At 35.6% G+C, this 16,402-nt stretch overlaps 1 protein-coding gene across 1 annotated transcript; it reads left to right on the top strand.

The window, feature by feature from the left end:
- Positions 1-23: 23 nt before the first annotated feature.
- On the top strand, positions 24-8,513 carry SLCO5A1 (solute carrier organic anion transporter family member 5A1; the record flags this gene model as incomplete). The annotated part of the gene is made up of 5 exons (XM_015819394.1): positions 24-223; positions 3,518-3,677; positions 5,868-6,109; positions 6,700-6,764; positions 8,038-8,513. Coding segments are annotated over 5 exons (1,143 nt in total), but the record flags the coding sequence as incomplete, so codon positions are not given.
- Between the last annotated feature and the right edge of the window lie 7,889 nt (positions 8,514-16,402).

Raw genomic sequence — 16,402 nt, 5'->3', positions numbered from 1 at the left:
CTTTTCTTTTTTCTTTTTAACCAGGTGTGATTATTGTTCCAAGTGCTGGTGTTGGTATTGTCCTAGGAGGTTACATTATAAAAAAACTGAAACTTGGTGCAAGAGAATCTGCAAAACTAGCAATGATTTGCAGTGGAGTATCTCTGTTATGCTTTTCAACGCTCTTCATAGTTGGATGTGAAAGTATTAATCTAGGAGGTATAAATATACCATATACAACAGGGTAAATATTTTCAGCTCTTTAAATAATTTATGCTTTGCATCAAAGCCAGCCTTTTGGCAGTATAAAAAGCAGTATCTTTTTCATAAGTATATTAAATAATTTAAAAGTGTCTTAATAAGTAAGAACCAAAGAAATATATTGTGTAATCATGGATTGAAATACACTACAAGAAATAACAATTTGTCTGCTGTGTTCAAATAAACAATCTCTGATGAGTATTATACAGAAAATGCAAAGAACCTAATCTGAAAAATACACAGTGTTTTTAGATACACACATATCATATATTAAGGGTCATTTTCATCATTCATGGGATATTGTTTTGGGGATCATAGTATTTTTGGGGTTATGCTCTTCTAAATGTGAGATAAATTAATTTTAATGGAAGAAATCTGATATTAGGACATTTCCAAGCTTGACCTTGGAAAGTTTCCTAAAACAGGAAAACACAAAGACATGGATTTTGAAGGATCTTTAGTGCTTTCAGTATTCTATTTTCTCTCCAATCTGAGTATTTTTAGAACAGATTTTGACATTTGGTTGGATGAATCAGAATTTCTCTCTCTCCCTCTCCCTCACACACACACATACACACACCTATTACATTCTTATACAACATAAATATTTATTTCCATAATATAGAGTTAATATTGCAAATTATGATAATGACCATTGGCCCAAGAACTTTAAATTGGTGATGAGGAACTACATCTTCAGAACATAAATTTATGAGCTCATTTAGCCATTCTAACTAAGTGAATGTAGATGTTTGGATGAATGACCAAGGCCCAATTTTGTCCAGGGCAAGAAAGATAAAAGAGCTTTGACACTAATCAGCTTACCCTCTGAAAATCAGCCACAATTGGTTCATTGCTGTCATTCATTTACTTAGGCAAAAATAAGTTATATAATACTATAGCTTATATAAGAGAGCATATACAAACTGTAGCTATAAGAAATTCATTTCTAAAATTTTATTTCAAATTTTACATACGGTATTTCTCAGTTTTGCATCTGTTGGTTGTTTAATTTGGCTCTATACTCTTTAGTAAAGAGATTTGGGTTTTTTTGCCCTAATTACTATAGTTCACCTGTTGGGGCTTATATTTACTAATAATTAACCTTAATTATTGAGTACATGGCTAAGAATTCTTCATTCAAAACTATTTCCCTAAACTAAAATTTAAAAAAATAGTGAATATATATAAAATTACCACGTGTTTATAATGGAAGAGTAGCTACAAATAATGGTTCATTTTAAGACACAAAATAGATTGCATTTTAGAGGAAAGTGAAGTGTGTCTTGCTCGTATCTACAACAATAAGAAACCTACTTGAAAGTTTAGGCTTGTTTGCATATTTGTTGATGTGCTTGAAATTTATGCATATATACATGTTTTGGGGATAAGCAGTATTATGTAGAACATGGATAAGAAGAAAAAACAAAACAAAATATTAAACATATTGAGCTAAATCAAAGAAAAGAAACATAGCTAAGACAGATTTCTATCCATGCCATTCACTGTATCTCTTCAGTTCATTATTAACTACTTTTGTGCTTTAAATTTATCTCTTTATAAAGATCTCAACTCCATCTGACCACAGTGCTATTGGTATTTGTCCTCCTCTCAGCCTACTCATTCTTCCATTATATACAAGTAGTCCTTGACTTACGACCACAATTGAGCCCAAAATTTATGTTGCTAAGTGAAACATTTGTTAAGTGAGTTTTGCCTCATTTTATGACTTTTGTTAAGTGAATCACTACATTGTTAAGTGAATCACTGCAGAGCTCCAGCAAAGCCTCCCAGCCAACGCCGATCTCCCCCAACTCCCCTCTCCACTACACTTTCTTCCTTCCTTCTCTCCTTCTCATCTCTTTCCTTCCTCCACGCTCAGGAAGGGGTGATGGGAGGGGGAGAGATTGCCAGCGCTGCCATGTTGCCGCTGGTCTTGCTATCCCGTGTGGGTGGGTGGGCTGTCCCGGTGAAAGGAAAGCCTCGCTGCGAGGCTGGAGGTGCTGGTGGGAGGGGTGGTGGCGCTGATCTATGTACTACCTAGTTGTGTCCATCAAAGCCAGAATGCGCTCCACGGGGCAGCCCTGCTCTTCCCCCTGGGCGCATGCGCAAGCAGAGTCCGGCATTCCTACTGGCTGTCTTTCCCCACAAGCTGACTTCACCCAGGACGCCGGCACTGGCCGTCTCCTGTGCACACACCCACAGGGGGCAGGACAGAGACAATGGGGTAGCTTTTTGCTGGTTCCAGTGCTCCCCCGTGGATCTAAGGCTGAGCGCATTCTGGCTTTGATGGACGCAGTATCTTGGGAATTCTGAAACATGCAGTGGGCTTAGAAAAGTTTTGACATATTGATAACTTCCCTCAACTAGTTCTTCAACTGTGTTGGGATTGTGCTGGCTGAAGATGATGAGAATTATAATTCAAAATAGCTGTAGCCATCAAGTTGTAGATATAAAGTAATCCATTATTTTTTAATAAAATGCCAGTATTCATACAGTGTATAAAAATAAAATGTAAAGGCATGATAGAGATCTTCCAATAATCAGCAGACAATATGTCTAGACTTTACATATGTCTATGTATGTATTTAGTGGAGGGCTGTGAAATCATGGTGATCAGGGTTGAATTTAATGGTCAGTGAAAGGACAGGGCTTTAATGGGTGAAATGAAGAGTCCACGTGATTAGGAGGCATCATACACAGAAGGAGTCAGGATTTTTAAAAGAGATTAGGGTGTCTCCCCTTTTAAAGGCTTTTATCCTATCCCTTTTTTTCATATACAACTCAAGGTGACAAACTTATTAATACTCCCTTCTATTTTCCCACAGTAACAACTGAGGTGAATTGGAAGTTAAAGAGGATGACTAGCCCAAAGTAACCTAGCCAGTTTTTCATGCCTAAGACAGGACTAGAACTCACAGTCTCTGGCTTCTAGGCCAATGCCTTTACCACCCCACCAGGCTGATTCTCTTTTAAAAGGATTGCTTAACCTATCTAGGCTAACATTATAGTTTTTATATATTTCCTACTTTACAATATTAGAAAACTAAAATTTATAATGTGGTTAGATAGAATTTTAGGAGCTGCAGAAATGATGCTTTGGGGACTTAATGCAAGAAGCGCTGGTGTTTCTCTAGCATCACATCTTAGTGGATCTGTCTGCCTAAAAAGTATAGCTTGATTTGTATCTTTAAAAGTATATGATTTTGGGAAATATAAGATTCTTCTGCAATGAATAGGTATTATAACCTATCCCCCCCCCCCATCCTTTTTTTAGACCTACTCTCACCATGGCACATAGGAATCTGACTGGAAGCTGTAATGTTAATTGTGGCTGCAAAATCCATGAATACAAACCTGTGTGTGGATCAGATGGGATCACATATTTTAACCCTTGTCTTGCTGGTTGCATTAGCAGTGGAAATTATAGCACAGGAGTGAGTATGTCTACAAGCAATCAAAGTGGTAACTTTTGTTGCTGTTAGAAAAGCAACGTATGCACCAAAGATAACTTCTATTTTCAGTATTGTAGATCACAAAGTTGTTTTCTTAATAGTCTAGACTCTAGACAGTAACATTATAGTAAAATGCCTGTTCTGCATATAAAAAAAATCTTACGCATCAAAGATTATGAAGCATTCATATATGTGGGGTAGCCAAAATAATTGTTATACAATAGTGATTTGCAGCTGTTAGATGTTTTTATTTATTTATCTGTTTCTGACAGAGGCATGTGCAAGAATTTTTATGCAGCTACTCCTACTGTTAGATCATCCTCTACTGTCTTTTGGTCTGAGACGTAGATCTCAGGATATAAATTTGAGCACAGTATACATTCACCATTTTTATGGTTTCCTGGTAAGGCAAAAACCCACAGGCACATATAACCTTAGTTGACTTTATTAAAATGCATTATAATTTCATTGGCTGTGAGTACATGCCCAGACTGCAAGAAGATGATCACTGAGTTCAGTTATGGGGCAAAGATGTTGTATATATAGGGCCTGAATGTCATAGTCATTCAATAGTCATCCCCTATTGATCAGTCCCTTGCAAATCCCACAAAAAATTCTTATATGCCCCAAGCATGCCACCTTCCTATGGATTATGTAGTCAAAGTTTTTTCTTGTGTGATAAGATTTCAGAGAGCATGTGCTATTGGAAACTTCTTGTCATAAAAAGTCCCCTCCTCAAAATTAGAAAGGCTTGCAAATATCCCTAGGTTCTCCTTGTCTTCTGTTCACGCGCGATAAACATAACTGTGGAGGTTATTTTTGCATAGTTCGATAAAATGGCAATTTCAATACTGCACTGGCACAGCAGGAATGCTGTGGGCCCTGTCAATCAAGGAATTTCAGCTGGCAGGGTCCTGTAGAAGGGCCTTCTCTGCCGTGGCTTTTGTCCTTTAGAACATCTTATCCTGTGAGGTGAGATAGGTACCCTCTTTCTGACCTTCCATAAAGACCTGAAGACCTGGCTCTGCCAGATGGCTTGGGGCCCCAACAGGTGAGCATCACACTGGAGGTGGTTGATGAATTAAGAGATAATCCCACCTCACACCCTTGCTCCTCCTGCTCCCTCCCTCCCCATCTCTTAACTATAATTTTATTTTTGGTTGTAACTCCATTTTTATCATTTTAGAAATATTTGTCTTAACAGTTTTAATGCTTTTAGTGCTGTAAGTCGCCCATAGTCACTTTGAAACAAGATGGGTGGCAAATAAATTTAATAAATAATATGAATGCTACTATGGTCAGCATGTTCAGCAGATTGCCTGCTAGAATCAGAAGATTTTCTAATTAAATTATTAAAACCAACAGTTTTTCCTTTTGAAGGAATGGAAATATTTCATCAAGTTTTCTGTAACTCTTTTATCTATAATTATGGATGATCCCTCTCCTGCATGAAGTAAATGGAGTACAAATCTTCTTGGGAGTTGCCCATTCTGTAGAGATTTTGTTTGTGGAGGTATAAAATTCCCCGTTCCTCCTTGCTTTTTATAAATATTTAAAGCCTAATTATTTCTCTAAGCATTTCGGTGTATGGACTGGTACCCCTAGGCCACATTGGCAGTCTGTGCCACCTCTAGCCAATGCCACCTCTCCACTAATGCAAAGATTTGTATTTTTACAATGATTCAGAAGGAGGGAAAGTGTTGGTGCCCCTAACCTTTGGTGCCTTTGGTTTTACCTGTTTGGCCTTAGCCTAAAGCCAACTCAGGACTGTTAGACATAGAATTTTGATACTGTGTTCTCCTTTAATGTATGCTTTTTCCTTGTTTCTGTGAACTTCTTAAGACTAGGTAATGAATGCTTTTTAAAATTTTGCACTTTTTAGGTTGCTATTTGCAAAAAAACACTATTAACTTTATGACCAGGAAGGCCTTTCTTAAATCTTCCCTTTAAAACATTCAGTTCAGTTATTTTGAAGTACTGTTACAATTTTTTCTCTATAAAATTCTGCCTTCAGATGAAGAGTACTTCTTATCTGTTGTAATTTTCCTGGCAGTATTGTGCTTTACTTAGAGCCATAAATAAGTTGAAACACATGTACCAGATGCAAATATTCTTGATAAAGATACAAATAAGGAATCATGATTTTTTTTACACTTTTTAAATCTTTTACAGATAAGAAATTATACAGATTGTGCCTGTGTCCAAAGCCGACAAGTTATCACACCACCCACAGTTGGACAGCGTAGCCAGCTAAGAGTGGTGATCGTCAAAACATATCTCAATGAGAACGGCTATGCTGTATCAGGAAAGTGTGATAGAACCTGCAACACACTCATCCCTTTCCTCATTTTTCTCTTCATAGTAACACTTATCACAGCATGTGCCCAACCATCAGCAATCATAGTAACTCTCAGGTGAGAAATTGCCTGGATCATTTCTGTCTACTAGGATAGCATTCTTTATTATAACTCAATTTCTCTTGTCATCTTCCACAAAACATAATTCACCTTTACTTTTCTGATGATGAATTAAGTTATTTCTAGAAATAGATGGATTTACAAAATTTGATTTCACTCATCTTTTCATTTTGTTGAATTGATGATACATAATATATGAATCAACATGTTTTATAATTGTAGAAGTCAGAGAGGGTAACTTATGTCTGGAAGGGTATTTATTATTGGTTAGGTTACAGGATGCTAGGAAGAATGGGAAGACAATTTACTTAGAAAATAAATCTATTTGTCAATCTAGATTTTGACTGAATCTATTTGTCATCAGAAATGTAAGGAAATTTTCTCACTTTGCTTCCTGGATAAAGTTTTTGTTTCTCTGAATTTCTGAATTTGATTCTATTGAACACCTGTCTCCTGTGTGGTTGGTGGCTAGCATTGGGTCATTGTCCTGGGATATGGGTAAGGAGAAGAGTTATAGCAACAGTTAAGTAGTCATACCTACCATTTTCCCAGTTCAAGAATTTAAAATATACTGTATCTTTTTTTAGGTCTGTGGAAAATGGTGAGAGGCCTTTTGCCCTTGGCATGCAATTTGTTTTATTAAGAACTCTTGGTAAGTGCACAGGCAGATTTAGTGCTTCAATTGACTATATTGAAATATTATGTGAATTGGTAGAGAAATTGTCAAGGCAACTGAAAATAGCACTTAAAAAAAAGTTTCCCTGCATATGATCTGACACTTTTGATGGGGTCTTAATTAAAAGAGGCTTTTTATTGGAGGTTTCTTTTGCTTCTCAGGTTTTTTTAAACACACACACACACACCCTTGTACTTCTACAGTGTCTGGGGTGGATGTATCAGTTATCCACTCTTGCTGATCTGGTTTAAGCCTACATTGCCATTCCCCCTCCCCTATTTCTCTACTGTAATCATGGGGAGAACTTCATAAATGTTCACTTTCATTTTAGCGTAACCATGAATTCTCATGTGTTCTTGATAACACTTTTGTTAACTTTAAATTTGATTTGTTTATAACAGAATCTATGCACCAAATGCTACGGTTAGCTAAAATTGAATATGTGGTTATATAAAAGGGTCAGGGTCAGGGTCAGGCACAAAGTTGGTGGGAATACTAGCAATAGTACTCACTATGAAATCAAGCACAGCTACTAAGTGCTGAGGTAATTTAGTAGCTGTTGTTTGGAATAAACTTCCAGTAACCTGAAGTAGGGCCTTATTCTGGATTTATAGAAAATGACCAACCAGTTTACCTCGGTATTCTCTAAAACTTTAACTATTAAATTTGACTTAAAATGTATTATTAATATTTTAATACTTTAAAGTTATTTTAACATTTGAAATTCTAATATTTTAAGAGTGTTAGTATTGGATTGAGCTCCATGAGGTAGTACTCATTTAGATTTATATGAGTTACTGTATGTCTAATGTTGTGGTGATAACAGCTAGTTTTGCTGGCTCCATTGCTTTGCTGTGCAACTCAGTGAGTCTCCAAACAGTTGATCAGCGCACAAGCACCATGGCTCTGCTCTTCTCTTAACCAGTTCACAGAATTCTTAAAAATTCAACAATTGTCTGTCGTATGAGATGTATCTAGCACTCCATTGGATATAATTCAAAACAAATAAAAATGTACTAATGGAAAGAGTTAAAATTTAATATTCTCATCACTTCTAAATCAAGTAGTTTATCAGCATCTTATGAGAATTCTGTCTCATTCTGTTTGTATGTAATGTGATATATATCCTAGCCAAAATTGCTTAAAAATAGAAATATTATAGGTTTGGCTTTGCTATGTACTTTCTCAAAAAATACTCAATCACTGTTTTGATATAGTTGATTGATTTCACTTTCCCTTTTTATTACAGCATACATTCCTACCCCAATTTATTTTGGTGCCGTCATTGATACTACCTGCATGCTGTGGCAACAGGAATGTGGTGTGCAAGGCTCATGTTGGGAATATGATGTGACGTCATTTCGTTTTGTGTACTTTGGTCTGGCAGCTGGTCTCAAATTTTTTGGCTTCCTATTCATTTTCCTTGCCTGGTACACCATTAAGTATAAAGAAAAGAAGCAGCAAAGGCAGCTGTGGGAAGATGCTCCTGTCAGCACTGTGAGCGCAGTAGTGTGTAACAAAGTTGCTCAGCAAAACTATGCAAGGACTAGATCCTGCCCCACGTTTAGCTCTCAAAGTGACCATGGTAACAATGTCAATCTAACAACAACAATGCATTACACAGCACAAACCTATCCCGGCCCCCTTACAATAGAAGCAATAACCACATCAGTTGAGAAGCCTTCACAAGAAGTCACTCCTGAAATAGATGGGCCCCTTCAGTAACTTCAGATTATTATTTATTTGTACATATTAAGTATGGGGCCTTTTGAAACTCCTGTGCCTTCTTTTTCCTAACAAGATCTGCCACTGATAATAAACCAACAAAGCTTAATGCATAGAGCCATGGCTTATCTGAGGGCTGGTTACCTCCAAACAACTTTTTCTTTTTGGGAACTGTAATGTTAAAGTAGGTTTGCAAGTCCTTTAGGTATGTCTATTCAAGTTGCATGTTCCAGGCAAATGCTAATAGATTCTCTTGCGAAAATCGGTTCGGATAGAAATGTATGCCATTGGTGAAGATAATGCATCCATGAGTCTTGAACTAGGGAAGAACAAGTAATTATTTTTAATTCTATTTCAAAGCACAACTTACCTTAGCTATGCAATGTGAACTGGATAATTTGTTTGGTTCTGTGTATTTTTAAATCAAAATTTTAAATCACTTGATTTGGAAAAGAGGCTATTTGAAGTGATAAAATCTCCAATTAAACATTTTATTTTAAGAGATAGAACAAATAATCTTAAAACAAATCAATAACAGGACAAGTTATTGATAATTTGTTTTATTTTAATATGTAAGTGTATTTTTAATTTTTATTGCAAATTTATAACTTAGTGATTTCAGTACTATTTTGTAATAACGTTAAAGCGTAACAAACGTATCAATAATTACTGGTTGGTATTTGCATATTTTTGCAAGAAGGAACAATCGGCTGCAGATTTCCTATTGAGTCCACCAAATCCAAACTTAAGATTACTTTTGTTTCTGTGCATGCAGAGACTAACCTTGATTGTGTGGCAAACTGAGATGACTCTAGTATCTAATCTTCTGCTGGTATGGTACACTGGTTATTTGTTCTGACACATGGCCCAGATTGCTGTTTATATACCTCATCATGCCCTAAATATCAATCTGAGCATATGCTGGTACAGTCAAATGACTGCTTTGCCAAGTTGTCTACTCTTAGGTTCCTACTGATTCATGAGGGAGAATTACAAGCCTTAAGAATCCATTTCATATTAAAGGCTTGTACAGACCGGCTTATAGTTCAGCATTTGGAGCCTACTACATTTCTTTGTCAGCAATGGAAATTATCTTGGGCATCCTGATCTGATTGTCACTTTTTCATTACTGGAAAAAAAGGTGTGTGTTTATAGATGCCAATATCTAGAAAAGCTGAGACTGAAACTACACATAATATTCAGTTGTGCAGCTCTTTCATCCTGCCACTAAGGATTTTTAATGCAAAAGATCTACCAGCTTGAGTGGAACATTTGCAAGGTAAGTCGATGCTTATAGATTTTCCATCCTGCCATCAAAATTATACATTTCAGCTGTTTTTTCATATTGTTAGCCCTCTTATCTTTTTCTTCTTGGAGGAGGAGGAGGAGTTCTGAAGAGACGAATGGCAAGAATAAATTACTGCTTTTTGCATTTGCCAGTATTATTTCATCTTTTAAAAAAAAACGTTAAGGGAAAAATCATGCCTCTGAGGCTTACATATTGCTAAAATCAAAAGTACAGGTTAGCTTTCCATTGCACAGATATGCTAATACACTTTAAAAAAGTGTGATTCATAGGCAATACTCGGGTATATTCCTGAAGAGGTCACAAAAGCCTTGTTCGGATCTCTTTTGGAAGTGTTATGTCTCATCCAATTGCACTGTGCTATTTTTGAGTCTAACATATTTTGTTACAGTATTCTGTTGTCTGATTCTGAGGTTAGAGGGATCTCTTAATTCACACAGTGAAGAGCAGTTCCTTAGGCAGGACCAATTTGATGTTCAGGATAAATTCAAAAGGGGCTTCTGAGATGTAGCTGTCAAAAAGTTGAAATGAGAATATGGTCAGGCCCCAACTCCTTCTGCATCCCTCAAATAATCTTTAGAGTGGTAATCCATTGAGAGGAAATGCCTATTAGCAGGGGATGTAAAAAAAGTGAAATAGTTCATAAGGCAATGAATAAGCAATCAAAGCTCAGTTGCTAAGGCCCTGTAGAATGTGCATAGGGTTTATGTTAATGGATATATATTGAAGAAAAATGAGGTTAGGGAATAATTGATAGAGGAATTTGAAGAGTGGGAAGACACCTTATATTTATCAGGTTGTGTTCTAAATTTTTGAAATTTAGCCTATCTGAACTAAGCCTATGTATGACGTTGCATTCTGATGCCATGTATTGAACATGTATAGTGTTAGCTTGCTGGTTGAATGGCCAGTTGCTGTCTTCTCAGACATACATCTTCCAAGTACCGTGCATGTCCATGTACTTTTATTTTGTCACTGCAGTAGCTTAAAAGAGCAATAGGTTAGCCATGCTCTATGTTTCCTAATTTCGGTATTATTTTTTTTAAGCTGTGGAAGAGAAACTAGAGAGCATGCACCAATGTAATACTTCAACATATAACTAAAGAATTTTGTTATCTCTTTGTCCCATCCTAGATTAAGTGTTAAATCTTTTCATAGTGTATATAATGTACATGGATGTAGATTGCTACAAATACTAATATATGTTTATTAATATAGTATTAAGATTATTTATGCAAACCTACCATTGCCTCAAAAGTGTCATTATTCATTCACTATTGATTGCATACTTGAAATTTGGAAGTAGAAAGTTTATCCAATTTGTTGGCTAATTGTAATCTACCAAGAGAATGTAAAGAGAGAACTCAAAAGGGAGGAAAGAGAACCATTTCAGCCTGAAGGGGATCAGTGCTCATATTTGCTTACATGGAAGTACAACTCTCTAAATGTACCTTAGTGTAATGTAAGGTTTTAATTTGCACTGACAACTTTACTCCTATCATAGCAAATGTGAGTATAGCTCCCTTTCAGATCTGCTTTCTGCATCTATGGAGATAGGAAACAGGTGGGCCTAGTTTTGAGCTCACCATGTATTCTGGAAAACTTTTGAACGGAGCTTCTGAATATACATATTAGTTCATTATGTCATTTAAAAATTGGTACTGTTCTTTTTTCTGCAATGTAGTTATAAAATGGAGAGCGCCCTAGATTGGCATTGGGCAGTTATCCCAAATTTTCTTTTAAAGTATTGTGTACCAGAAAATGTATATTGGTCCTCTAATATAAATGATCAGCTTGGAACTGATCAACTGGTGCTAATGGGATAAAAGAATTCCCTCATGAGGCTGAAAAATATTTCAAATAGCTGCTCAGGTGCTTACTTTGCAGGACTATCAGCTTAAGTTTGCAATATACTCTTGCTCCACAAATTTTCATGAAGTAACACAACTTTGAACTAGTTTAAATATTTTAACTAAAAGAATTGGCTATCATTAGCCAACTAGATACCTTTAATTGTTGAATCTGGAAACAATTTTCTGGCAGAGCATAGCGATAGCCAAAAGACATGATGATCTGGTGTCCTGCCAAGCTTGCTAATTGCTTTACTTTTAGCTATAGTGGTGTGGAAGTCTAGGAATCAAAATTTGGTGCAGCTGAGGAGCAGCTTAGGAGGGAAGGTTTCAGACTATGGTACCGTTGAATGAATACAGAATGTACAATAGATGATCCTTGATTACTCCCAGATTACTGCCCCTCTGTCATTTGGTTAATATTGAACTGTGGTGGTAAAAACAAAAGAATTGTGATCTTTAATTTTTGAACTTTAAAAATAAACTTTCAAAACAGAACTGTTAGCCAAAACCATGTGTAGTTAAAAAAAATACACTGTATGCTGAAGAATCTAAAAAAAAAAACTGTTCAAAAAGAATCCAGGTTTGAACTTAATATTCTTAAATATGCAATTTTGAATCATTACTTTTTTTATACTTCACACACTCCCCCATTAATAAATAGACAAGATTGTATATTTTTTCCATTGATTTCAGGAAAACAGCAGTATGTTGTATATTGTATCTTGTTTTAACCCTACTATACCTGAAAGAGGGAAAATGTTATTAATCAAGGGGCAGACTAGTTAAAATGTTAAGTTTTGATAAATGTTTTTAAGTGTGTCAGTTAGGAAACTATGACTTGCATCTGTAAAAAAAATGGAGATTTGTGGAATGTTATTTTTTTTTTAATGAAGATTTGAACTAGTATTTATCTCTCAGTGGAACAAAAACCAGTTTTCAAAATCTTACGTACAAGCATGTGTAAAACTTTATGGACAATATGTGTAAATAGCTGTTTGCAAATGAACCTTTAGTACTTGGCATTTTGAAATAAAAATGACTTAACTTTGTGGTGTTTTATGTCACATCTTGTTGTACTATTCCACACTTACAGTATACTTTTGGGGAGTGGGACAGTAGAAAAATCTGCTCTAATCTAAAATAGTTTTGCTGCAGGAATCAATGCAGTGAATATGGATACAGTGCTACTACTTCATTTAGTATGTCGTTGCTGCTTAGCTCAATTGCATCTGTTTTTCATAATTAGCTAATCATTATGCATGAGCCAAATTGCCTGTGTTTTAATCTACCAGTTATATTTATTCATGATCTGTAATGTCACATAATATAAAATTTAATGCCAGTTTTAATATGGGCTCTTATTTTCATTTTATATTATCTCAACTCCAAATTTATTTACCTTTTTTTAAAGGTATTAGTTGACAAAGGCAGTATTTATCATTTAAGAGTCCCAACCAATATTCATCATCATTACTGCAAGCTATTATGTGGTGTGGTATTGACATCCACCATAAATGGACATTTATGAACAGTAATTTTATACCAGCTGAGTGGAGTGTGATTTTACTTTACTGTTTAACAGCATCAAGCTCCTGAAAAGTTTTAGGTTGTTGATTTCATGTTCAAAAGGTACTCTTTTTCCCCCGTTCAACTGTCTATTATGATGTCAGCCAGAGGTTTAGATTAGCTTTGACATTTTTTTAACCAGCTATTGCGTATTTCTCAAGAATCTGGAATGGGCAGATTTTTCATATTAAAGGTATTATCACAGGATGCAAGTTGTTCCAAGTAAAGCTGCCTTTTGCAATTGACTGATAGTAATTTTGTCAGTGCCTCTGGTGTTCAGGTGGTGTGATGTTTTGTGATAGTACCAAGATACCTATTACTATTGGTACTACCTTTATTTTTTTAAATAGTCTTTCTACTTCTATTTTATGTTTTATGATCCCCCCCCCAATTCTTTCTCTTCTATTCCATTGTCTTGTATACAGAAACATGTGAAATCAAGGCTGCCAGTTCTTTAGCTGATACTGACTTTCATACGCATTGAGTTCTTTCTAAGAATTTAGGATGTTTTAATGTATCAGTGTAAATATGTGGAAATCAAAGCAGTGTGGCCTGTGGTAATTGAATAGATGGAATCACTGGGACCACCATAGCTGGTTTATGCCATAACCTTTCAGTTTTAATTTTCAGATTTTGATACTATGTCACCTCCAATTGTTTGCCTCCTATTCTATCCCCTGGTATTACCACATCAATTATCCACACTTTCTTCTTTTCAATCACAGTTAAATCTGGTGTGTTATGAGCCAAGATTTTATCAATTTGTCTCCTGAAATCTCACAATATTTTATCCTGCCCATTTTGATTACTTTTTCAACTTTATGTTCTCACCAATTTTTCATTATGCCACATTAATTTTAATGGATGATCTAGTGAATCATTTTGGCAACTGCATTATGTTGTTGGGTCCTTTTGTATCTGATACATTTTTGCCACTTATTAATTAATCACTAATGCAATATTTATTTATGCAATATTTCATTAAGCTCTTTAGATATAATTGTGTGTAAGTTGGTCAGATATTTGAATCAAAAACCATGCAACGGATCATTTTCAGGAGATGGTTTAATCCTTTTCATTCAGTTTTTAATTATTTATGTTGTTATTAGTCTTTTTGAGTTTCTTCTATATCTTTCCAAAATTTTCCTTTTTGTTTGGTTTTCCATTTTCAGCATTTCTGTTGCCATTTATACTTTGGAAGAATCACCTTTGGTTGATTGAAATAACCAATAGTGCTTAAATTGAATGATTCGCATCTCATAGTGCTCAATTTTTCCAGCTATTGTTGTTATTTGTTGCTTTATGATTTCCAAAGCTTCTTCAGCTTTTCTAGTACTAAGCCAGTATTTTTTTATTAGGCTTGTCTCAATCTTTACATCCTTCAATGTTTGCTCTTTTTAAAATTACTTGTTCTACTTTGGGGATTGAATATGATTTTGCATTTGATTTTTTTAATTTCAGTACCCAGTTCTTCTGTAACCACCACTGTTCTACTGTAGCGAAATTGATTGGTCTGTTGATAAATGTTAATCGTTACAAGTGCCTTATTTACATCCTTCATTATAGGTATCAAGTCTTTTTTAGGCACTACCATTGCTGGCAGTATTGTCTTTCTACTGTTTTCTGCATATGCCATAATTTTTTCTTTTAATTCTTCTTGGTAGTGGGCGATCAATTCATGGGTTAGGGTGGCCTGTAGTGTTCTGTTGTTACTACTTCTAAGTTATTTCTATAGATCATATCAGCTTTTCCTTTATATTTGTATTTGTAATTCTTAACTAAGTTTATTCTACTCTTGTTTTGGGGTCTTCAATTTTCACATTTTTTCTGATGATGATGATTATTATTTGCTTCATAGTAAGCCAGATGTTCACACTCGGTTTGGCATTTCTGTCTACCTATTGAGTCCTTTCCAAGGACTTGGAATAAGCAGAGCTGGATGTTTGATGGTATTACAGATATTGTCACAGGATGGAAGCTGTTCCAAGTAAAGTGGTCTTTTGCAATTGACTGATGGCAAATTTGTCAATACTGATGGTGTTCAAGTGGTGCAGATATTTTGGGATTGCACCCTTTGCTTGCTTTTGCCATAGTCGTTCTATTTCTATTTGTACGTCTTTGTATTTTGTTATCTTCTCCAGTTCTTTCTCTTCTCTTCTGCTGCCTCCAGGTACATCCACTATCCAGACATTTTGTCTTTTTTATTGACATTGTTAAGTCTGAGGTGTTGTGTGTTAGATGCCTGTTTGTTTGAATTCTAAAGTCCCACAGCATCTTCATTTTCTGTGACTTTCTCTATTTTATGATATTTCCAGCTACTTTGTCATGCCATTGCTTGTAGTCCATCTGTGCAGTCTTTTTGCCACAGCTTACCAGGTGGTTGTTTCTTCAGCTTGTTTGCATAGCTGGCACTTATTGTCTGTTGCTAACTTCTCAGTTTTGGCTTTGCATGCATTTAGAGACATAGGATGGAAATGGTGTATTTTCCTGTGGACAAATTAGAAACCATAGTAACCCCTGCCTTTCTCTCTGGTTGTCAGGGAAGTTCTGGATGAAGCTCCTTTCAGTTTATAGCTGTTAATATTTTATCTATCAAATTTAAAAACAACTTGAAAACTAACCAAAGAAATACCACATTGCTGCAGTGAAGCAGAAGGATTTACAGTACAGTAGTAGACTGCTTCAAAAGTCATCAATTTGGTGCTCGAACATTTTGATGCGAAAATGTTGTGCTGGTTCTCGTTGCTTCTTTGGTATTTAGTGCACTGAAAAGGAAGAGGGGGATGGCCACAGAGGGCGGACTGGAAGTCGGCCATGCTGGGAAGGTTACTGATATAGGAAAAAGGACAGACAAAGTTCTTCCTGGCCAAAACAAAGGGTCATGTGGTAAGTCACCTGGTTTGTTTAGCACTCGTAATTTTTAGTACTTGTAGTGACTCTTGGAACCAATTGATGTCAAATACCGAAGTACCACTGTAATTTGGAAGACATTATTTATACTTAAAATTATTCAGTTTCCATTATTTTCTATTGTTTATGCAACCATTGCTCCCAACTGTTCATGTCTACAATTTGTATCTGAGCTTGGATCGTTATTTTAATTCAAGTAACTGCAAAATATTACATGGTAAAACATTTCTTATTAGATTATAAGTTAATACACT

Source organism: Protobothrops mucrosquamatus, unplaced genomic scaffold, assembly GCF_001527695.2.
Source record: "Protobothrops mucrosquamatus isolate PMUCROS unplaced genomic scaffold, P.Mucros_1.0 scaffold912, whole genome shotgun sequence".
Taxonomy (NCBI): domain Eukaryota; kingdom Metazoa; phylum Chordata; class Lepidosauria; order Squamata; family Viperidae; genus Protobothrops; species Protobothrops mucrosquamatus.
Note: the sequence above shows the minus strand (reverse complement) of the source record. Positions and strands in the feature narration are given on the sequence as shown.